At 36.1% G+C, this 26,249-nt stretch overlaps 1 protein-coding gene across 1 annotated transcript; it reads left to right on the top strand.

Annotated features, from left to right (window-relative positions):
• The first annotated feature begins 7,728 nt into the window (after positions 1 to 7,728).
• LOC115442023 (protein toll-like) lies at positions 7,729 to 24,116 on the top strand. The gene is given in 8 exon segments (XM_037441380.1): positions 7,729 to 8,200; positions 8,960 to 9,914; positions 21,233 to 21,396; positions 21,954 to 22,102; positions 22,192 to 22,305; positions 22,573 to 22,683; positions 22,685 to 22,933; positions 23,019 to 24,116. Coding segments are annotated over 8 exon segments (2,895 nt in total). The 5' UTR covers positions 7,729 to 8,031; the 3' UTR covers positions 24,003 to 24,116.
• Positions 24,117 to 26,249: the final 2,133 nt, after the last annotated feature.

The raw sequence follows: 26,249 nt of genomic DNA, 5'->3' as shown, positions 1-26,249 counted from the left end.
CAATGGATGGTGTCCGAGGATTTTTCGCCCAAATGTTCAGGATTTTTGCCGTATTTATCCAGCGTCGGCCATTTAGGTGATGGCAGCCCTACTCTTGAGTAACGTGAAGTGATACGTGTATCCGAAGTTAACCTGTGTTCATAATGAGTGACGATGATTTTTAATACATAGATGACAAGTTGCGACGAACAGAAATCGGTGGAGACAAATAATCCGCTCTAAACGCAGTACATCCAATAATGACCACTATCCGCAGTTTGTTGGAGGGAGGATATTTTTTGTTCTCCCGGATAGCGACTGTCGTACATGAGGTGCTAATACCCGTCGTAGTGGCTCACGTACGTGTGTCGCGTTCCGGGATGAGTCTGTGTGTACCGAGTTCCAAACTGGTATAATTATAGGGGTATCATCACTCCTCTACTCCACTTACCATCATGTGCTGTAGGCTCACTTTGCCATGTCCGTATTAAATTCAGTTTCTTCACTTCCTTAATAATAATAATAATAATACTAGTCCCCCAAAGATTGCAAACGTAGACTCTAAAGAAAATAAAAGACTTTGAACATGATTGGTATATCTCCGACTTTAGATGCAGAGAAAAATCCATTCGAAGAGGGCTTCGGGTATCAGCTCTCGATGTGACATATTGCTCGCTAGTTCACGTGACTTACTTTATTGCAATACGACTTTCGACTTACATGCTTTATTTTATTTTACCTTGAGATTGCCTGATGCATGCTATTTATTCTGCTTTTACACCATAGATTTCCGAAAGAAACGACGCGTTACCCTTCTATTTCCCCCTACTTGCCAGCCCGAGCTGGTTACTTCGGTTTGTACCTAGTCTTTTGTATAAACTTTATCCCTAATTTAAAATCTCCATAGTTATATAAGTAATTTTAATAGTTGTTTAGAAATAATAATTATTCTTATTCTTTGTTTTGACGTATCATAAGTGCAACTTTGTTCGCCTACGTGATAAATAAAGTATTTTATTTTTATTTTTATTTTTTAAACCTACATCATATTTTTTATTCATTAACGTCTTATTGAACGTGAAAATACAATAATGCACCAATTGCTAATGTAGGCAAAATAATAAGTAATTTCAATATTTAAATACCCTGTGGCGGTACAATTAGTACACTCACCGCCATCTCGTCAACATCAATGGAACTACGAGAAGATCGATGTGGCATTGACACAACTATAGTGATTTATCGCATAGCAATCACGCAAGATGGCAATAAACGATCCTGGATTGCGATTGCAAAATTTGAGCGACGCGTTGCATATATACCACCTCCGAATAAGAACCGTCGGCGGGGCCGGTCACAAGCAACATCTGCTTGACTGGATATCTTCCCCTTCCATAGAGGAAATTAACCATCTAATAAATGTAAAAGTACTAATTGCATCAGTATTTTCGTGTTGTAATGTTATTTATCATTTCGTACTTTATATTTCCAACCTTACCTTAAAAGTATAATCAGACTGCGCCCAAACCTCACTCAATCCTGAATGATTTTAACTCAAACCCTATTCTGAAACGATTCAAGTCCGTGACTCTCACCCATTCACTCCTAAATGTTGTCCATTAACAGGCTTATACCGATGTCTGGGGTTGGATATACTTTCTATCCATCCGAATTGCAACCACTGCTACATAGGGGTGATAAAACCCGCTATAGTGGCAATAGAGGTTTGGATCCAATAAATGATGGCAAAAGGAAGAGCGTCAAAATATAGGGCTCATTACAGCGGGAGGGGTTAGAGATTCGAGTTTATTTTATAAAACAAAAAGCATTACAACTCAACAAATAATTATTTTTTTATTGTACGGGTAATTAAGAAACTATTACAACACAAGCAATGAAATCTTCTTGACACTTTTGTTTTTTATGTTTATATGCACATGCAAAAAAGTCCTGAGTCGGTACCTAATTCAAATGGAACATTGTTTCTGTCTTGTATTTAAGTGGGTACTCAGCTTAATTACTAACTGTCAACTTACTGGTTTTATACTGGCTGAACATGGACTGTGACTTCTCGGAATCGGCCTCTAGGTATAGTTTCACAATGTGGTATTTAATAACGTATTAATGTAACGAATAAGAAAATTGGCCACATGAACATTGACAACATAAAATACGGATCATTAAAATAATCATTATTAATACTTATAAATATGGGTTTAGAGAATTTATTTTACTCATTAAAGATAAGATGTCCACTTACAATGAGTATTAGTAAATTAAAGTTACTTAAAAACTATGGTCAGCTCAATCAATCTTTACGTGTATTTAAGATATTTCTTCCCTTACAAATTTTCTAAGCCTTGTTTTAAATATCTCCGTTGATTTACTATATTTTATATTGTTTCGAAGACTATTGTATAATTGCGCACCCTCAAACATTATATTTTTCTTACCGTGACTGTGGTTCTGTGGTGTCTTAATTTAATTTTGATAGTGTTTCTCAAACTGTGATGGTATGTTCTCATTGTAAATTGAATGTCTGATTGCATTTTATTATTCAATATTTTCCTAATTAGAACAGAGGTTGTATATGCATACAATTGTTTTATGTTAAATATATATAGGTATAGAGATAGCTCTATTATGTCTTAGTTAGAATTCATAATTAGCTGCTTTATAGAACATCGCAAAGGTTCCTAATACACTATTTATGATCATGTTATAGATATGAACGACAAAAGACGCGAGATCTAAATGGGTGCCAAGCTCAATGGTCAGTCCTGGAATTTATTGTAACAACATACAATATTTTTAGCAACTAAAATATAATTTCTTCTTATAACTTAGGATAATGTATTGAAGTCTAAGGTCTAACTTGGGTAGTTCGAATATACGAATTATAATAATGGAAAGGTCGGGAGAAAATTATAAATATAAAATCCGCAATAAAATCCGAAAAATAGTTTAATATTAGTAGGTAAGTACTTATTCGTAATAAAATTAATTAAGAAGGTATTCCGCTCGTTATATATCGACGCTAGAAAGCATAAACGCTGTAACCCTGAAAGTATAAACTTTACACCAGAGACAAAAAACTTTCGAAATTTTAGAAAAAAAATCATAACTCGTGAACCGTTACACCGACAAGCTTGCGGTTTTTAGCAAAGATGTACAGTTTGTGCTCAGCTATAATATGGTCATTAGCTATTTCATCTAAAGTTCCCTGGACAAGATTTAATATGGGTTACACCAAATAGAACTTTTTTTTGAGACCTTGAAAACGCTGTAACCATATTAGACAAAGTATGAAAGATTCATTTTGTCACGTTTTTTGGGAAAGCATAAACGTTGTAATTAGCATACCCTCTATTTTAAAATGCTGTAAGCAATGGAACAGACTGTACTTAAACGTCAATAAAATGCTGTAACTTTGGTAGAAGTTGAAATAAAAGACTTTTAAAAAGTTAAAAACTAATATTTTTATTAGGTACTCTCTTTTTGACTACAAAATTATTATATTAAATTAACTTTTATTACTCTACTGATATTCCTTTGTAGAAATCTCTCTTATATTAAATGGTAAGCAATAAAAACAATATAAAAATGAGTAATCCTTTACTTTTATGATTCAACCTCTCATTGATTTTTAACTCTACTATATTATAGACTTTTTCTTTCTCATTAATCTTCTGAACATCTTTATTCCTTTTGAACAGCGTTCTTCGGAATCAGCTTCTTTTGCTTTGGAATCTTCGAAGAAATAACTTAAAAATGAAATTCTTAAAAAAAAATCATAATCGAATCATAACAACTAGCTTTAAAAGCTATTTAAGCAATATTAATAATTAAATAAAACAAATAATATAAATACAATTTATAAAATAAATGAAACAAATACAATAAATAAATAGGTAATAATAATTGTTTTCTTCAACTAAATATTATAGAGAAAATTAACTTTGGTCAATATTTCCTTATCATAGTACGTTCGATTATTGAGGATCTTTTGTTTCTTCAGAAACATTATTGTTATTATAAGGTATTGACGACGAGTATGGAGCTGGTGTCGAAAAAGAAAACACGGTACCTTTTTGGTTCCAACGTTTTTCTTTTTGGAAATTTCGACCTTCAGAATAAGCCCCGTGGACGGCTGGAAACGAAAGTGAATACTGAGGAATTAAAAGTTATTATGGAAGCGGATCCATCGCAAACCACTTTAGAGTTAGCTGCAGGGTTAGGTGTGAGCGATAAAAGTATTTTAATCCTTTTGAAGCAAATCAGGAAAGCAAAATAGCTTGAAAGGTACCTCATACATTAAGTCAATCAAACCAGCAAAATCGCGTCGAATGCTGCGTTACATTGCTCAACCGACACTATCATTATAGGATTTGTAATCGAATGATTACCTGTAATGAAAAGTTCTTCACAATGGCTGGATCCTAGAGAACCATCCAAATCCTGCCCCAAGCGAAAATTGATTCAAAGAAGATTAGTTTTGAGTGGTTGGTGGACTAGTGCTGGTGTCGTTCACTAACGCTTTCTAAAATCTGGCCAAACGATTATGGCAGATATCTATTATCAGCAACTGCAAACCATGATGGGCAAACTAGCTGCCTAAAGGAAGCTGGTCAATCGCTGTAGGCCACTGCTGCTTTAGGACAAGGCTAGACCACACACTGCACAACAGACAGCCACTAAACTAGAGGAGTTGCAATTTAAATGTCTGCGACATCCGCCGTACTCTCTCCGGACCTTGCTCCAACAATTACCATTTTTTCAGTAAATTCAATAACTTTTACAAGGAAAAAAATTCGACTCCGATGTGGCATTCCAAACCGCCTCCAGAAAGTTTATTGATTCTCGCCCCCATGTTTTTTTTAGTAAAGAGATCAATGAACTCCCTACAAATAGTAAAAATGCATAGATAACAATGGCACATACTTTGATTAATTAATTATATTTATAAAAAAAATCCAGTATGTATTTTTCCCATACAAAATGCCACTTTCTCATGTCAAAACCTAGTATTAAGAATTTCTATCAATTTTCCGTTTATTTCTTTATAGATTTTTTCACTGAGAATCGTTATTTTTTTATTATTATAATTTTCAGTTTCATCTGTCATAACATCATTATTTGAGATGGAATTACACTTTAGTATTAAATATTTTCGCCATATACGACGTTCAAACGACATCTGAAATCAAATTACTAAATATATTATTTAATTAAGTAATTTTAACATTTATTCTTAAAATGAAAAAAATCTCAGGACGTTTTTATTATAACTCACAGACTTATTTTATCTACTGCTTTTGCTTATCAAAATTACAAAATTTTAGTCGATGTCAATTAAGAGATATACAAGATCTCAAGAAATGCTTCAAAATTGTATTACTAAAATTAATATTGCTCCTACATTTTACATAACGATAGTAGTTAGGTTATAATTTACCTATTACAGTAAATCATAATAAAAGGAAACATTGGACAATGGTTAATTAGTGTATAATCAATAAAAAAAATATGAATGTAATTAAAAACTTATCGTTAAAAGAGCGCCCAATTGGCGGAAAGCTCCAACTTACAGCAAACACAACACTGCACGACACGAAGCGACTAAGACGTTTCGTCGGCTGCAAAAAGGTGCCACGCGACTGTATTAACGCAGTAATTTAAATATTTTCAAACGATCGATACGGTACGGATCGTATTTTCAAACGATGTAAAAGGATTTAAATTAGTAATCTCCTCATGTCACATACCATGTAAACGTTGTAACCTTTAGAGTGTATATTATTTACATACCGTATAAACGTTGTAACCTGAGTGTGTCTAAAAATATTATCCCGTACTAACGTAGTAACCATGGTCACACTTTAGATTACAACTGATCAAATGGTGTAAGTACCTTTACTACGAAAAACACTAGTTTTTCGGTGGGTTACAGCAATATAAAGTCTGAGATATGTAAAAAAATCACCAAAATTTTACGCTGTGCAAAAATTTTTTTTCATCCTAGAGCAACGAGCATGGGTTCATTCGACGCAGAAAAATTTCCTGATTCCAACGGTGTAAAAAACGTATTTTCGATATTTCAAGGGTTACAGCGCTTATGCTTTCCAGCGTCGATATTCACGTGAAGATCTCAAAATGGCTGTCATCAATTTTGATTGCTGATTCTTACATTACACGCACTAAGTTCCTAAGAGAATCAAATAATTGAAAATTTACTAGATTCCGTTTTATTCCTTTATATTTACCCAACCGTCTATCTGGATGCCAAATTTGAACATTCTAGGTCATCTGGAACGGGGTTAGAGCTTTGATCTATAGGTATTAATATCTAAATAACTGTTTGAGGTGTGTATATGACATTTGAAGCACATATCGTGTATCTCCAAAGTCAATATATGAAACAAATTTGACGTGTTTATATGAAATAGTTTTTTAGGTATGAAGAAGTCAAAAGGGGCTCCAAATGGTACGGGTAATATAATATACAGTACTGCTCAGATTCAACGTGACTCGACACTCTACTGGTAGAAATCTACGCAAATACGACAGAATATAATTATTAAATATTTTATTATAGAGATTTCAAAGTTAACTGAAATTGTTATCGAAATCTTACGAGAAAATTGGTATTATCAAATTAAAATTCTTCAAAGACCCTATAAAAAGTGCGTGAACCACCCACTGTGAACATTTTTATATTAACAAAGTATAATTATTGAATAAAATCACCAGGTTATTTGCGAAACTATTTTCTTTAACTAAGTAATACCAAATACACGTTACCTCGGGTATTTAATGTTAACAATTTCCTGTACATTACTTAAATTAATATTTTAGTCAGGTATAAAACTAACTTTAAGGAAAAAACGGATGGAATTTTGCATACACTGATGCAAAATTCCATTATCCAACAAACAACTAGTTTGTTATAAAAATCTAACGAATTTGAGCCATTGATTTGACGTCATATATTCTCGAATAACCTCTCACAAACGTTTCTGTCGCAACTCTGATAAGCAGTTCCCAGTACGGCAGGAGCTATAACGACTTTTGTGACGTGTAAACGCCAGAGGTGACGCACTTATCAACATGTAAGTAGATAGACTATTATTTTTTTTAACCTAACTATACATTTGTTCGCCTGGCAGGGCCGGCTCATACAAACATATTGGACTTTTGGGTGAGCGGTTTAGGCACTCGGACTAATAATTGTTGGATTACGGATTGCATTGATACAAATAAAATATATATCTTCCCATACGGCTACGGGTCACGGCGATGTGTTTATTAAATAGGTAAGTAAAATATATGTTTTTATACGTTACTTATACAATAAAAACAAATAAAGTTGGATCTAAAAACATTACAAATCAAAGGAACTTTAGCTTTGTATAAAATTATTAAAAAACTACGCAAATCGGCCTACGAATTCAGACTAATCGAATTTTTGAAAGAGAAAAAAAAAAGTTGTAGTTATCTAGATTTGCAATTCAAATAAAATTGTAACCGATGAAAGCTTACCACGCATAATTATTGTTAAACGACGATTAACAATCATACTTGATATTTGGTGAGGCATTATTTAAGTTATTCACAATATGACCCGAAGTGTCAGCGCCGCACATGCGCGGGAGCACTCGTACTTATACCAGACATTGTGACTAAATACCTAATTTTATGTTTTGCTCATCGCTCGTTGCGCGATATTAAGCAGTATCCAGTAGTCAGTGATCAGTGTTACTACACTATTTTGCTTCTCAGCGATTAGTCAACACGCGCATATCGTTTACTTCAACAAACAATTATTACGCAAATCGTGATATTTGAATGCAGTGAGACGAATCAACGATTATTCGTTTAACGTTATTTTCGCGGGATGTTTCTCTGTTGGCGGGTACTGTTGCGTGGTGTGCAGTCAAAGGTTTATTTTATCGGGTATTGTGCTCTTTAAGTGTTGACGCGGCGGATTATCGTCGGTTAGACTAATAAATCGTGTTGATTTATGTGTGACCCACTACGGTGTCGTGCGACGTGATGCAGGCTCGGCGGTGGTGCGCGGCACTGCTATTAATGCAGACGCTGAGCTGGCTCGGAGTCAGTGGACACTTACTGCGTCCCGAGTGCGCGCCATTCGCAGATTGCCAATTTATACGACACGATTCGAGTGAATTTCATAAACTACGGTTCTACTTCAACGTATCAGGTAACTTTGTGTTGTCAACTAGCTCACGCTGCGGCTTCAGTTTACCCAAATTAGTCGCCAACATAATATTATAGACCGTGTTCATACTACCGCCGACTGTAATTTCAGAGACATATTTTTTTATTAACATCTAGTTTTTTGTAACCGACTTTAAGAAAGACAAGATTTTTATTTTGATAAATGTGAATTACCCAATCACAGTGTAGATCCCCATGTTAGATACTCTATGGACACTAATATTCACGAAACGAGCTAATGAATTGATATGATTATTTCTTGACATCAAAATCTAATGTTTCCATCTACCATCTTCCATAACAGCTCTGTGACGTTGTTTATGCAATAAAGGCCTGTGCATTCTGTGGTTACCTACCAATACCTTGAAGCTATACCAAATCCCACATAAAAATAATCATTGAAGTCCTATTACATTTCGGAAAGTTATAAAACTGTATCCTACGAATTCAAAATCCGATGCCAAGAAAAAATGTACTGTTTAGATATACTTATTATATGACTTAAAACTTCGGTTTTATCACAATACTATGATGAATGTCACTAAACCAATACGTCCTTATAACTGGTCCAGTTTAGTGTCATATTTTTCAATTTTACAACAAGGTTTGAAATTTCTTTTTGGAATTAAACATAGTACTTTGGCGTTTTAATACAATGTTAAATGTATACACTATACACGTAACATTAGCTTAGCTTATTAGTCGATCTCCCCCATTCACGCACATTTGTCTTATTTCACAGGACATGAAGTGAAATTTGAACATCACATCGGAAACGACTTCAATGTCGAATTGTCATGCAATTACATCGCCATGGACAACGCAATGCTGCCGCGTTTCTCGATGATCTTTCCAGTCAAAATAGTGAAGTTCAGGGAATGTGCTTTGCCAAAAAGTGTGTCATTCGCTTCCGCTGTCGTTGCACTCAATATGACCGGTTTCTCGCAACTGATACTGGACAAATTCCAAGAGCCGGCGGTGATCACCCGCGCACATCTTACCGGTTTACAACGACTAGAGACGCTGGAGTTACACGGTAACTCAAACACAAGCCTCGCCCCCGGCGCACTGGCCGCGCTCTCCGCCGCGTCCGCACTGAAATGTCTTGTATTGCGTACAGTACGCGTGCCCGCCGCTGACCTGGCGCGCTTGCCGTCGTCACTGCAAGAACTAGCGTTGAGGGATGTGGGCGCTGCGAGTATGCATTTAGATTCATCGGTTAATTTGACGTCACTCATAGTAATCGATACACATTATCCTGTCGTCGTGAATGTGAGCAACGCCGTTGCGCTCAGAGACTTGCACATAAATACCCCGAGTACTGTGTTGACCGAAGATGCGCTCCCGTCGTCACTCAACTCACTTCTTCTACGGGGGTGGAATGAAACACATCCGGTGCCTAAGACACGTTGTGTACTACTTAAGGAACTTAATGTAATCGGCACCGACAATGATGCCTATCCGGTGGCACTCCCGGACGAGTGGCTGTCCAACTGCGGGCAGCTGTGGTATCTCGTAATGAAGTCCGTGCCGATTAGCGGCATACTTCCGGCGCGGATGCTGGCCAACGCAACTATGCTTAAAACGATTATTATCCAGAACTGTAACCTGACCGCGTTGCCGTCGGGCCTGTTAGACGACACGCTGAACCTCGCCAGACTCGACTTGTCCAACAATCAACTTGCATCGTTGCCCAGGTTTGTGTTTTTCTTATTACATTGGATTGTCAACTTGTACTAGTGTATAGTTAGTCATTTAGTGGTAAAAAAACATGAGACATCACTATATGACATGTTTTATACAATCATAATGACATTTCAATAATTCTAACTTGACATAATCATATACCTATATCTTAATGAAATGTAATTTTTGAAAGACGACCAACCGATTATGTTGTGTTTGCCTGTTTAATATTACTATTTTTTTTTCTTTTCTCATGACTGAAAATTATGATTGTAAATGTAGGCGAATGCACGCTGTACGCCGTTATTTAAGTATGAATCTATGTTCTCTCTTATTTCCTATCTTTAATTTTATTTTATGCCGCTCCAGGTTTAATCGATTGGATTTCATCTTATCCCATGTTAACGGTGACATGCGCGAATAAGCTTATATAACTATTGTGACTATGTACAACAAAGACTTGGATTTTTTTTTTACAAAAGATGTACTGAACATGTTGACAAAAAAGAAAGCCCGGAGTTTCTTTCTGCCTTTCTTTTATCACTTAGGTAGCTAGTGAAAGGCTGGTAGGTTAGCTAGGTTAGGGCTCATGTCCTCGCCGGTGAGGATCGCGACGCGTTATCCTTCTATTTCCCCCTACTTGCCAGCCCGAGCTGGTTACTTTGGTTTGTACCTTGTTTTTATTATAAATTTTATCCCTAATTTAAAATGTCCATAGTTATATAAGTAATTTTAATAGTCGTCTAGAAAAATAATAATTATTCTTATGCTTTGTTTTAACGTATCAGAAGTGCAACTTTGTTCGCCTACGTGACAAATAAAGTATTTTATTATTTTTATTTATGATTTTATACAACTCATCGAGCCTGATCCCTAATTAGAAGTATTGTGTTCGGCAAGTGTTATATGTTTTTTAGTAAACTTGGCTAACGGCTCCATTGATTGTCCTGAACTCCTAAAGTTGATATCCTTACGCACTAATCAAATTGGCCCAAGGCAACGAACCTTGTTGCAAGTACCGATAACTAGTACAAACTATAGGCGTAACGCATTTATCTTACGAAGCGCCCACGACTTTCAATAATATTCCACCTGAATTGAATATTGACTTATTATGCGCCAACGCTAGCACAGTGAGCAGAAAGCTTAACGCGAAATATTACCTTGAGGACATTGGTTCGCATCGGACACAGCAATTTTGTTGACGTTTATTGTGTTTTAATTTTAATTAAGTATTCTTTAATTAAGTAATACAAATAAATAAATAAATATATACAGGGTCATTTTGTAACCCTAGACTTAAATTTAACTGCGAGAAAGTCATCTTGAAAGAAGCAGTTTACTATAAGTTACTCTAACCTAAGGTCAAAAACAAAAAAGTAAAATTTTCAAACAAAATAAATATTTAAATAGTCATTTTATTTTTACACACCTTTTGCCATTACTACTATACTAGAATTCGTCGGAGCGGCAACATCGCACAGTCATTGATAATATTATGCTCACGCACACAAACGAGTGATGCACACTCGGAGCGCAAGGGTAGTTCGTCGCACCGCGCGCCGCGCCGCAACCGAACAGCTGATGTCGGCACTTTAACTACCTAGGATTTTGTGTCGTGCCACATCACTTAATCAACAATTAGACCAGCAGCGACGACGCTACGCCGACGTTACAAAAAGACACATACCTAAACATCATTATCATCATCAGCCACATAAAGTCCACTGTTGAACATAGGCCTCTCCTAAAGATTTCCAGACGGACCTGTCGAAAGCTGCCTGCATCCAATGTGTTCCCGCGACGTTTATCAAATCCATTTTAGTAGATAAATAGGTATAATAAATACGTTCAACGGTTAGATTTATAACACTCATAACAATAAAATATCATTCTGCAAGTCTGGCAATTCACACGAACAATTAATAATGAAGTTACAATCTTGATAATAATTAGGTAATGTGATAGTTTGAGGTAAAAATGTCGAGCGACGGGATACGTCACGGCGCGGCGCGGCGTCCCAATAGGTATCTAAACATGTTTTCAAAAAAGTAAATGCGTTTACCAATACCTAATGATGTTTAGTAGATTGCTCGTTCCTTTAAAAGTTGTTTCATACTTGCTGATGCTTTGCTAAGGTCACGGGATCGAATCCCGGATCGGACAAAATGATATTGGATTTTTCCATTCAGTACCTATCGCAAATTCATAAATCTACATTAAAATCGTAATGACAGCCTCCGATAGAAACATAATCAATAGATTGTGATTAGTTCAGTTTCGCGTACGCGTCAACGATGCAACTTCGCGATCGTAAAATATTCAAAATGACAAAAAATATTTTTAAAAATAGACTCTATTTTATACACGTTAAGGTCGCATTTAGGGGACCACTTTAAATTTCTTTGTGCCTGACCGACCAACACGCGACACACGAGTTTAGCGAATTCCACAAAGTAGCGGCAAGGGTCTGGAGTGGTGTTGCCTGATGTCCCGATTTGCGCGGGATGTCCCGATTTTCAGAATTCTGGGGACGTGACCCGTTTTGAACCAATAAAATTATTAAAACCATTAAGTATTATGAAAAAATAAACTACGCATTCATCACTGTGTTGAGTGCGACGATGCAACCAAAATAGCACGTATCATCTCACTAGCGCTGAAGGTACAGTTTTGTTTTATTCTCTTGCTTAGAGATGGGACTACCCGGCGATCTGTGCTTTGATGTTAAAACAGACATCCAAATTAAAACACAACTTTAGCATGACTTGGCAGTGATATTTTTTGTAAAACGCAATACATAAAACTTAAATTAAAAAAAAAATACTTGCTTTATTATGTCCCGATCTACAACACTAAATCTCGATTTGTTTTACCTTCTTGATTTTAAACAAATTAACCCTGGCAACACTAGTCTGGAGGTACACGATATTTGACGAGCCAGAGTTTTACAACTAACACGTGCCCTCGCAGTGTTACCAAACTTTTTTTTATTATTACCTTATTTTGCAATATCTTGTTTATTTTATACCCTGTATGCCTATTGAAAATGAATGATTGATTCCAAAATCTCTATTATACTTTATTACTTAAAATAATGTTTCAAAAATACTAAAATATTGCTGTGTATTATTTTAATTAGGTAGACTTTTCATTAATCATTTCATCATAAATCATTACTTATTTTATTTTGTAATACAATTGTGTGTTAAATCTGTTAGAACATCATGTAATAAAAAAATCTAACAGAATTTTTGAAATGCTGTGTCGTTTTAGCAAGCTTTTTGGTAAAAATGTTTATACTGACAACACTGCGAGTTTAGGCGAGAAAGAGTACGACTATTGTATTGAATAATCGCGCGCTCTTCGGACTCGGTCAAAGACTCGGACGCGTTGCCATAATGTCTATCTAGCAAAAGAAATGGTACAGAAAGCATAATATGACGTTCGGTAATGTCTACGTAGTCTTCTTTTAGATATTATGACAAACCGAAATATTAATGTTGGAATTAAAATAAATGTCGGAATATCATGTAGAATCTACAAAAGATACGATACCAATAGATTTAAATCTTGTAACTTTAATAATTATGTAGGTAATTTTTGGTGAGAAAACTATTTTATTAACTAAAATAACGTTTATAATTGACGAAATATTTTTTGTAGTAATTAATTATTGACTCAATGAACTGCTGCAACCAAGTCAGTGAACGTATTGGGAGTTCATTTGTGAGCTGACCTTCTGAACCCTATAGGTTCGGTAATAATATCATCAGCTGTGACGTAGTTCATTCACTTCAGTTAAGCGCGCTAAGAGACAGCGTGATCAAAAAACCATAAATCTAAAATCGGGATTATTGACGTAAATATTCGTTACTTATGAATAATATTTTGCACGGTGTTAGCAGAGGTCACCACGAACCTGTGGTTTCATTTAGTAACGCAATGTCGAAATGACCCTGTACATATATATATATATATATATATATATATATATATATATATATGTGTGTGTGTGTGTGTGTGGCGGAGGAAGCTATGAGTCCGGTTGATTGTTCTTTGTGTGCATAACGCACAATAATTGTTAATCTAATTTTATTTGATTTGTTACATTTGTCTATTACTTAAAACCTTACCATAGCCTTGCCTTAGCCATAATGTAATAAAAGTTTATTTAAAAATTATAATTTACGAAACGACCAATCAGAGCAAGGCACGTGCCTCGAGCGGGGTCGAGGCGCCATCTATACTATTCAGGTAGGCCTTGAGTGCTTTGGACATTCGTTGGAGGATTCATGATAGTGACTGATCGAGTTGGATCGTTGAGAATATTTGTTGGTTAAAGTAAGATCGGTGCCCTAAACCCGCTGCTCGGTCTTAATTGTCCACTTTTCTATCGTCATTATTGTAAAGTGACAAATATTGCTTAATTTAAATTCAAATATAAAGATATCTGTGATCATTGTGTTTTGTGCTCGCATTTTACCCTGATGACGCCCACTAAGTCCGCAACCACTAATGATGATGGCGACGGGAACAATGCTTCTCCGACATATACAGGGTTACAGGTTAAGTCGACCTAGATCCTTTAAGACAGCTATACTCTGTGTGTTCCGCGGAACCCTAGGGTTCCGTGATACCTCTGTCGGGGTTCCGCTAGAATTTAGAAAAAAAAATCAAAACACCTCTCTCTGGTCGCTCCGCGGCCGCGCGGAGACAAAACGCTATGAACGTTATTTATTTATTTATTTGTATTTGTAGAAACATGTGTTACAATAGCTAGTAAAATATCTCATAAGTTTGGTATCAACAATTTTATACTTGTACAACCCGTTCGCTCTAAGTTTGCCGGTCTGTGGAATGCGCTTACCCTCCCCCACGTGACAACAAAATTTATAATGTGTCATAGTTTTACCCAAATATGTATGTACACAATTTTTATTGTTACAATTAAATAAAAAATATTTTTTTATTATGTTGACGCCGAAGCTGATATGAGACTCCAACTTTCTTCCATCAAACCTGATATCAACCAATTGATGAAAAATAAAAAACAGTTTCATACCTCCCACTAGTTAGATTTTTTCTTTTTTAATGTTTTCTATTATTGTCCTTGCCAAGTGGTGAAGTAAATAATAATTAGTAACTATTACATTGTACTTTTATTATGCTGATTAATAAAGAATACACTTATAAAAACAATTATTTTATTGTAGGGTTCCATCAAGTATTTTGCTTCCCAAAAGAGTTCCGTCATTTAAGAGCGTTTACGTGCCGCGCGTGAAGTCAACTATAGGTAATTCTTCGCAAAATTCACTCACACAGAGCCGTTGCGTAGCTGTGTGCGTAGAGTTAGCGCGTCGGCTATCTTTATAGTCAGACCAACCAATTTTGATCTTTTCGCTTTAATTATCTAATTGGAATGTAACTTATGATTTATGAATTTATGATAAATGAAGAATTCTATTATTAAATATATAAGAATTCATCATGAAATAGTTTATATGTATCATTTTGTAATTATAAAAAAAATAAACATTTTTAACAAATTTTAACGGCAATTTTACAAATTGTTATATTCACTTTTTAAATGCAAATGCTTAAAAAATTTAAGCATTTTCATTTAGAAAGTACCCTTTAGTAAAGTGGAGCTCATCATGAAGCCGAAAGATAGGCACCAGAACTCCGTAATCAGACAATAAATCAGGAAAATTACTGTGCTACGATGTTTATAATGGACCACATAATTACTCCATAGATCTGCAGTTTTTAATATTTAGCGTATTGAAAGTTTAAATTAAGTCATTAGAAATTACATATTGGAATTTATATTTTGAGTCAGAAGGTGTATGTAATGAGATGTCATTTTTAGGTGTATAACTAAAAAGTGAGAAATAAAAGACTTCTTTTTTCGGTATTGCTTCTCAGTGACATCGATCATCAATCGATTGATTGTACATCCATGTATAACAATTTACCAGTTTTATATCCATAGTTTTGCATAATATTTGCGACACACGACGAAGCAAAATAGTTGGTTCTGTACTTTTTTGACCAACAGCAGTCAGCTTTGACTGTAAGTATGGGAATACCGTCTTTTACATCGCCACAGGCAACATCTTTATCAGTTTCTTCCCTAGCGGCCTCTTGCATCCTGTCCTCTGCAGCTAATTTCAATCATTTAGCTAACTCGTCGTAATATTTCATGTAAACATTTTGCGTTAATATTGGTAAATCTATGGAAGCTAACTGTTTGTTTAAATTTGATCTACCAACTTCAGTCATCATAGCTCCATTCACAGTTCCACGATATACGTCCATACTATCAGTATATCTCTTAGCGCTTAAATAGCTTAAATTCCATATTGCACATATTACACTTCATTAAAAATGTTGACTGCAAGCAAACCTTCTCTTTCAATAGTTGTAAATGTTCGATACTACAACCTGTTGCTCTGTTGTGGTTATTGAGTGTTTTAATTTGATCCAAAAAATATTGAAAATCTATAATTTTGCGGCTTTTAATAACCTTATTTATTTTGAGTGTAATATCAGGCAAGATTACCTAAAAATTAAAAAAAATATATAGAATATACTATTATTGTTATCGAAGTTTACGCAAACACTACATACTTAAGTAAAACTGCATATGGATCTAGACGCGTTTAATTTATACAAGTATAATGACGCCGAAACCTGCACAGGGTTAAACGTCAGGATAAAATTATATGTAAAATTGATGTGACCGTGTAAACCTAAACTAGCCCAAATAGTTAAGAAGATACGTATACTAACTACTACTAGTAGTTTTATTCACTAGCTACATAAATTACCAAATCCCTTATTTCTAAGGTTCAAAGAGGAGAAAGATATAGGATTCCGTCTCTCGTCACTTGAATTTTCTTAACAGTGCGCATCAGTGAACACAAAAACCTTGTTATTTGAAAGTAAGCGTACCTATGCATTATGCAAAAAAATCAGCCAAGTGCGAGTGGGACTCGCGCACTGGGTATTTGGCGAGTTGTAAACGTTTTGACAACGCGACAGCAAAGTGATTCTATAAGGCTAAGAACTCACGAAGCGGTTTTTACTCGCGCCCGTCGTGGTTGAGAAACGGCTGTTTTATTTCCAAACTCATGACGACCGGAGATCTGTGCGATTTGTAACCACCGCGGTTCCGATTATGTCCTGCAAACTTGGCGAGCGATTATCGCAAGGCGGGCGGTTACAAGATGGACAGTTAACGGTCTGTTGAGTTCCAGAACGCCATGGACACATATCAGAAACGATCACGATGGAGGAAAATGGCGTCAGATTTCTGTAACCACCCCTCCCCTACCGACTACTGGAGTCGCCCACCTACTAACCACAGAGCGCGCTGGTGCTACCGTGGCCCGCACGATTCCACTAGTTGGCCGCAGGCGTAAAACGAGTTTTGAAATGTGCGTTTAGTCCATTGAAATGTTACAATTTAAGGACCGAATATTGCATTTCTTGGAGGACGCAATTTTATTTTTGGGCCATCTGTGGAGGGTCAATAGAAGCTTAACCTCAAGTTTGTGGGGTCGCCACCCTTGTCCCCCGGCCGCCATCTTGGAAAAGGGGTAAAAACACTTTTTTCGCGATATCTCGGAAACTATACGTCTTACAAAAATTTTGTAAAGCCATAATTTGTAGCAAATTGTTTTGCCTGCAAATATGTTTTTTTTTCTCCTTTATCCCGAAATGGTAACTCATACCTTTTCTACCTGCATAATATTCGATAAGTTAAATTTGGTATTTAACAAAAAATTGGAATAATATATTTACTATAAAAAAATCACAAATAAGTTAACCATTTTGTTTCGACCGGATTCTCATGAGCATTAACGAACCCGGTAAACTTTGGAGCGCTGTAACAGCGTTTTAAATGAATGAAATAAAAAAAAAATTATAGGGAACAATTTTCCTCAAAAGATCATTTACAAGTTAGTTTGAGGTAATTTTTTGTAAAATGTAAAAAAAGTTATAGAGCAAAAAAGAAAACTTTTATAAACATTTTCTCACATTTTTGCTTATAACTTCTTTAAGTTTTAATTTAGGGCAAAAAGTTATATAAACATATTTGTAGGCAAAACAATTTGCTACAAATTATGACTTTACAAAATTTATGTAAGACGCATAATTTCCGAGATATCGCGAAAAAATTGTTTTCACCCCTTTTTCCATGATGGCGGCCAGGGGACAAGGGGGGCGACCTCACAAACTTGAGATTAAGCTTCTATTGACCCCCCACACATGTTCTAAAAATAAAATTGGGTCCTCTAAAAAATACAAAGCTCATGTAACATTTCAATGGGCTAATTGTTTTTAGCTTAAGGTTCCATTTTTTTCCTTCGAGTAACTATGCTCAAGTGTTTAATGAGTAAAAAAAGCAACAACCATAACTACAGACGCATGTTATAACATTAGTACATCAATCTTTTAGCTTTTGCTTTAGCCGAAGTTTCAGCGTTGTTACGTTTCCTTTTCTTGCCTAGAAATAGCTTTACTTCCCATTGTGTCTGAAACATAATAATATACATAATAATAATTTATAGTAACTACTAAAATTATTGTCAATCATTAAAGAAAAAAATATTTTACTTACTAAAGTACTAAGATGTGGCAATCACTGTATACACGTGACTATTTTTTCTGCGCACAGCAAAGTCCAACTGGAGTCTCGCCGGAGCGACGAGCGATACGTCCTCTCTCTAGAAAGCCTCAAGGCGGACTAATTTGAAACGATTTGCGCGTTGCGTTTTATAGTGGTATTTAAAATATTTATAGAAAAATAACAGAACTAATTTTGTAGAATTTTTAAATTGTATGTTTTTAAGGAGATGTTCTTCTATTATAGTAATCCAATATTATATTCAATTAAGTAAGATATAGTGATAAAAAAAAAAAATTCAAATGACCAACATTTCTGAAATTTTCGAATTCTTTGAATTTTTATTTCTCATGAATTAAACATAAAAAGATATTTTTTCTCTACTAACTTTTTTCTTCAGGATCTTCTTAGTTAGATAAAAATAACATATTGTTATGTTCCTTAGTGGTTTAAGATATTTTGAGCTTCGAAATAGACGTTCGAAGCGCAAATTTGAATACCTCTGTTCAGTAATCATTAAACAATTTACAAATACTCAATAAATCTAAAAATTTTCTCTACTAACTTTTTAGACAACAAAATTTTCTATAATAATTACTAATTCATATGTTTTTAAAATAATGTTTTGATGGATATTATCTCCTTCGAAAAGTGCTGTTTTTGAGACATACGGCGCGCGGATGCGTAAACGCTCTTAAAAAGTTTGAGAACCACTGCTTTAAGAGGTTATAGTTTCCATCATTTCTGACTACTTTCACTAAGGAACACCATATCCCAAAACGAACCGTTTTCAAGATATTGGACATTGAAGTTTTTTTTAGAAAATCCAGTCATTTTTTCTATTTACCTATATTTTTTTTTACTTTCTATCATTTGATTTACGTCTGTTTGCTCTTATTGTGTCGGAGATAAGTTGTTTTATTATTATCAACACTAAAATTTTAGATTCATGATCCGACTGCGTTGTAGCAGATGATTGATTATAAAAAATATAAATAATTCCCTAACGACTTTACTCTTATCAGTTTATCTATTTGAAATATTGAAAAATACATGTATGAAAGATACTCGGCAGATGTGCTTAAAAATATCTACGTTTCAATAGCTATCTAACAAGGTATAACAAGCTTGGGTTTTATCTATACTTTTGGAAAAAAACATTGATGAAAGGTTTCCATGTAGACCTAAGGAATAAAGTCAAACTTATTACTTGGATCAGAAAATAAAATAAAATAATGAAATGGTTAAAAAATTATGTTCTGTTCAACGTCCACCAATATCGTGGCCCGAGAACTTGAACTATCGCAGTGGAAAGTTTAGTTTACGATGAATACTGCCGGATTACATCCCTACCATTACCCGCCGGTACACGTTTTCGTAGAAGGAGATCCTGTCAGGAGTTCGAATTTCTGCAGATTCATACTCAATACAGATTTAGAAGAGCCCAAATACATAAAAATCCATCGAGGTCAGGACTGGAGTTTTTGCTGGCCACGGTATAGGTGTCCATCTTTCGATCTATTTGTTAGGGAAACTATCATATAATCATTCCCTTCTGTATTGAGCAGGGTTCCTGTCATGTTGATAGCACATTTCTCGAATGAGCTTGAGTGATATGTCTTTTAATAATTCGGGTAAATCTTCTCTTAAAAAGTTTTCATAGTTTTTTCCGTTTTCAGGGAGAAAGAAAGGCCCAATCAAATGGTACGATATTATTCCGATCCATACATTTAAACGGAATCGTCTTTGTGACCTTTGTGGCCGTTTCTTTTGGGATTACCTTGATTTTTTGGAGCCCAGTCATGAGTGTTGAGGTATTTTAGATGATCCGGCAGTATTCATCGTAAACCAAACTTTCCACTTTGACTTTGTTCCTTAGGTCTACATGAAAGCCTTTGATGTCAATGTTTTTTTCCAAAAGTATAGATAAAACCCAAGCTTGTTATACCTTGTTAGATAGCTATTGAAACGTAGATATTTTAAAGCACATCTGCCGAGTATCTTTCATACATGTATTTTTCAATATTTCAAATAGATAAACTGATAAGAGTAAAGTCGTTAGGGAATTATTTATATTTTTTATAATCAATTGTCTGCTACAACGCAGTCGGATCATGAATCTAAAATTTTAGTGTTGATAATAATAAAACAATTTGTCTCCGACACAATAAGAGCATACAGACGTAAATCAAATGATAGAAAGTAAAAAAAAATATAGGTAAATAGAAAAAATTACTGGATATTCTAAAAAAAACTTCAATGTCCAATATCTTGAAAACGGTTCGTTTTGGGATATGGTGTTCCATAGTGAAAGTAGTCAGAAATGATGGAAACTATAACCTCTTAAAGGATCTAGGTCGACTTAACCTGTAACCCTGTATATATATATATTTAACTACATAAGATATTCAACAATCTTTGTGCATATTTGATTTGTATTCAAATGCGGAGGCTTGTTATTAGCAATAGTTGTTATGTTTGATATTATATATTTATTTTGTTTATTAGTCTGTTAGCCTTCTTCAAAATAAAAATAAAATAAGTGGCAGCAGGCCCACACGCTCTTGCAGGGACCTAACATTGCTACCGACGTGGCAAGATGTACCGCTGCCGGCTCATTCCAATATTGCCCTCTACACAAATAATACTGTTCACAATTAGAGTACCTACAACATTACGCACTTTTTTGTACAGAGAATTATTTGAGCACCCGAAGTTACTACGCAGTCTCATACTATCGAACAACCAGCTGACGAGCGAGGTAGTGGGGACGCTATCCACCGTCACCTCGCTTGTTGAACTAGGGCTCAGCAATAATAACCGCATAGGCGACTTATGTTCCCACGACTCAGTGTCAGGTAAATATTCAACGACTTACTGATAAATATTGTATATGTGTGTAATTATCATTCTGTGTTTCGCCTTGCTATGATCAGTGACATTTACCGTCAGAGGAAGAGAGACAAAACATTGTGTGGTTATAATAAACGCATGCGGCATTCATTAGTGTTACACCAATATAATTAAATAATTTCTTATTTAATTACCACTTCACAACACTTTTATTCAGCGATATTATACGAGACGTCTTTACTTCAAGAGAGCTCAAACAAGAATGCCATCTTCCCGACTGCTATTAATAAAATTATCTCTGTCTACCGACAGACGTCGGTTATAACGGAAGTCAATATTAATAAAGTGACTACCGAATGTATCTGTTGGGAACATGCTTTACATCAATAACAATAATTAACAAATTAATGTTAAAACAAAAGATAATATAATTTTTACAATTTCTAACACTAGGTAGGTCTTAGTTTGGTAAATCACGCACCCACTAAATAATTTGTAATCACAATGCTCATTTTAAAGCAGTTTTTATAAATGGTTAAATGCAAAGACTTTAACTTATTAGCAGGTCCCTCACCACTGAGTTCACTGACGGAGCTAAACTATCTCTATCTGAGCAACACAGGAGTATCACACGTGTGCTCCGACTGGCGAGAAAAGCTAACCTACCTCATGGCTCTCGACTTAATTGACAACCCCATCACTCTCTACAATGTGCGTATACTGCTTCAGGCTGCTAATCTTTCCGTATATACATTTTTGTGGCTACAGTGAATAAGTAATATGATGGATGCTGTCCACAGTTGGCGGATCTACAGTTTCGTCGAATGCACAAACTCGCTCGTGTGTATTTAGGACATTTCAAGCAGCAGTTTACGCGCACAGATTACGAACTCGCCAGTAATAACAACACTGAGGTGAGTTGCACCCCCTGTGGCCGCTGTGTCAGCATTAGCTCCAAATCCATACAAAATTACAATTTAATTAACCCAAAGCGACGGTAATTGCTACAAGACAGTCGCGATACGAACACTGTAGCACCTGTAGGTGCAAGTATAGTAGTAGTAACAGTATGTAGTAGTAACAGTGAACGAAAATTGCGTTCTAAAAATGCAATAATATTTGTCATTAGACTTCACAGTATATTATAGTATAATGCAAGGGTAACACACTCTCGGTTTCAGGCGGTCGTAACTTTATCCGGTTCGTTAGAATGCGACTGCAATTCATACTGGGCAGCACAGGTGTTCCGTATGAAAGCTTGGCAGGCATCCAGCTCCATGATATTTTGTGAAAAAAAAAACAGTCATTGAGGTGGATCCCGACACCTTTACCTGCCTTGACCCAGCGAAGTGTGCTACGCTGGCGGATAGTTGTACGTGCCGTATCCTCGACGACATCCAGTACAAACAAGTGGTCATTGTGCACTGCAGCGGACTCGCCGAGTTCCCGCGCCTGCCACCAACCACGGACAAGTGGATCCTGCACCTGCCCCACAACAAAATATCATACATCGCCGCGGCCGACGTATCGCCGAACATCGTGGTGAGTATATCCAGTCGCGGCCAGTGTTTATTTCCCACTTGGAGGATTACAATAATATGAAAGTTCACTTTCTGTTTTAACATAGGAACTCGATCTAAGAAACAATTCAATCAAGAATATCGACGTACAGGCATCAGCAAAACTAGCCTTCGTCCCGCTGCAATTGGGTGGTAACCCGATCGAGTGTACATGCGAGGCGCTGAAGATGCTGGTGCCGCTGCTCAAACCTGACTCAAAGCTGCTTGACAGAAAGGACGTGAAATGTGAGAACGACGCGCAGATTAGCTTGGCGATGCTGAAATTATGTACTAAGTCATCCAATGGGCTGGTGTACTTGCTGTTCCTGTTGCTGTTACTCGCATTTGTCGTAACCGGACTGCTCGCACGAACCGCAATTCGCCTGCGCATCAAAATGATCCTCATGAGACTGGGTTGGATGTCGAGGCTACTGGAGCCCGCGGACGACGATCGCCCGTACGACGCGTTTGTGTCTTTCGCACACGAGGATGAGGAGCTGGTGATGGAGCAGCTGGCGGCACGGCTCGAGAGCGGCTCGCGGCCGTACCGACTGTGTCTGCATTACCGCGATTGGGCGCCAGGCGAGTGGATCCCGGCGCAAATAGCGGCTTCCGTGCGGGCTTCTCGGCGCACGGTGGCGGTCGTGTCGGCGCACTACTTACAGTCGGGCTGGGCGCTTGCCGAGATCCGCGAGGCGACCGCAGCCTCGCTGCAGGAAGGCGTGCCCCGCCTCATCATCGTGCTGCTCGACGAGACCGACCGGTTGATGCTCGATATAGACCCTGAGTTGCGTGCCTATGTGCGCAACAATACCTACGTGCGCTGGCATGATCCATGGTTTTGGGAGAAGCTGAAGCAGGCGCTGCCTCCACCGCGGGAACAACGGTCGCAGATAGCTCCGTCACTACCAGCGCTGGCGCTGTCTCATGACAGCCTAACTCTGCGCACGTATTCTCCCCGAGAAAGTGACCCAGCGCCCGCTGCTAAGCCCGCGCACACTCCGCACGAGACGGACGAGCCAGCGTCGGGCGCGAGTCCTTGCTACAAATGAATCCAGAACTTGCGTGTACCCTTCGATATACAGGGCTATTTTGACATTGTGTTACTAAATTAAACCACATTCTCGTCTTCACCTTTGCTAACATTGTGCCAAAAATCATCCATTAATAACGAATATTTCCACCAAAAATTCTGGTTTTAGTATCCTGATTTTTTTATCATTTTGTATTTTAATGCGAATACGACATGTGCATGAGTGTATTTCTCACCGAAAGTATGATGTTGCCGCTGCGGAAAATTACTTTAGAGTAGTAGTAGTAGTAGTGGCACTAGGACATGTAAAGTTAAAATTACTTTTTATTAATATTTATTTTTTTCAAAACTTACACGTTTTCGTTTTACATCTACGGCTCAAGTAACTTATTGTAAAGTGTAAAGTTTCATTTAGTACCGCAATGTCAAAATGACCCTGTATATGTAGTCGTTACTGCTCATTTTTAAATAAATTACTGATTATAACATTAAGTTTGCTACGTTGCTCAAATCTAGATATAGTTACTAAGTGTAGAACAAAGCTGATTGGACGCACTAATTGAAAAGATAAACGAACTTTAACTAACTGAAGTTCGACTGGAATTATACGTTCCGCTGACTTAATATGGACTAAAGATATGAGATTGCAAAATTATAGATTATATCAAGGAATAATGTTTTTTTTTATGATCATTGCATGAGGTAGTATTATCTAGTAGTTTAGTATAATTACTGACACACATTTCTATTTAAGTACTCTGTACGTTGATTTTAAATTAAGGAAATCAATTTTTAAGAATCATATCGGAGAATTAGTCTAAGAAGGTAATATGAAGTCTGCCAACACACAGTAGACCATCGCGTGGTCGTGTACTGACGCGCTAAACCTGTTATTATCCTTACCTGTCATTATCATTTAATATTATTTAACGGAATCAATATATTATAAAACCAAGACCCCAGCCATATCTGTCTGCCTGATTGAACGCGATAGACTCAAAAACTACTAAATGGATTTAGATAAAATTTGGATGGTGATAGTTAGAGACTCTGGAAAGAACATAGGCCATTTTCTATGACGGGAAAATATATACCGTAACTTTTATAACAGAAATCGTTAGCCCGGAAAAACTTTGTCATACAGTTGGAGCCGCGGGCAAAAGCTAGTAATTAAATATTGCGGCTTTTTAATCCAAGTGAATACTAGGAATGGAGCAATAAATTAACTAACCTAACCTAACATGACCTAGCCTAACAGGGCGCATTACCGTAGCTTAATATTATAGTGTGATGTCATCAAAGGCGCAACGAGGAAAATGACCTAAATGTAATGATATGCAGACTGTAGTCCAGGCATTTACCTTGTATTTATATTTTGGCTTGAACCTAAAGTTTTTACGTACCTACACCGAGTTACATGATGTTTTTTTATTCTCGAAAAGACAAAAAAGTCATTTACCTACATGAGAATAACATAACAAAACAGAAGTAGTAATAGAAATAGAATGGTCGCCGTGCACTCAACAAAAATGTTCTATTTATTATTGTTCGAAAGAGCAGTTTTTTTATTTTTATTATTTTAACGTATAAAACTTGACTGCTCTCAAATTTAGACAAAGAGTAACTGATTTTCAATGATGTAGCTTGTTAATCCAGATTTGAAAATGTTAAGTGAGCTTACATTTTTGATGTTAGATGGTATACTATTGTAAAATTGCGCTCCTTCAAAGGTAATATGTTTTTAGCATAATTACCAAACTCCTAAGTCTTTGACTTGACTTGCTTGATCGATCATTCCCGTACGTTGACACTAGATTGACTTCACTGCTGCCCTCAACTTTACCTACAATTCATACTTTTCTCATTCTCCATATTAACTCGATTGTCTTTCAAATTGAGGGTACGACAACGATTACTGAATTGGAAGTGTCACCTCCCTGATTCATTTATCTTATGATTACTATATTCGTTACTATATACTATTATATATATACAGGGTTACAGGTTAAGTCGACCTACATCCTTTAAGGCGTTGTAGTTTCCATCATTTCTGACTACTTTCACTATGAAGCACCATATCCCAAAACTAACCGTTTTAGAGATATTGGACTTTGAAGTTTTTTTTAGAAAATCCAGTCATTTTTTCTGATGGCTTATGTTTTTTGGTTTTCTAACATTTGATTTACATGTGATTGCTATTTTTGTGTAGGAGATAAGTTGTTTTATTATTATCAATACTAAAATTTCCGATTCATAAAGCGACTGC

Source organism: Manduca sexta, chromosome 22 (assembly GCF_014839805.1).
Source record: "Manduca sexta isolate Smith_Timp_Sample1 chromosome 22, JHU_Msex_v1.0, whole genome shotgun sequence".
Lineage (NCBI taxonomy): Eukaryota > Metazoa > Arthropoda > Insecta > Lepidoptera > Sphingidae > Manduca > Manduca sexta.
The sequence above is the reverse complement of the archived record's forward strand: the minus strand, read 5'-3'. Positions and strand labels throughout refer to the sequence as shown.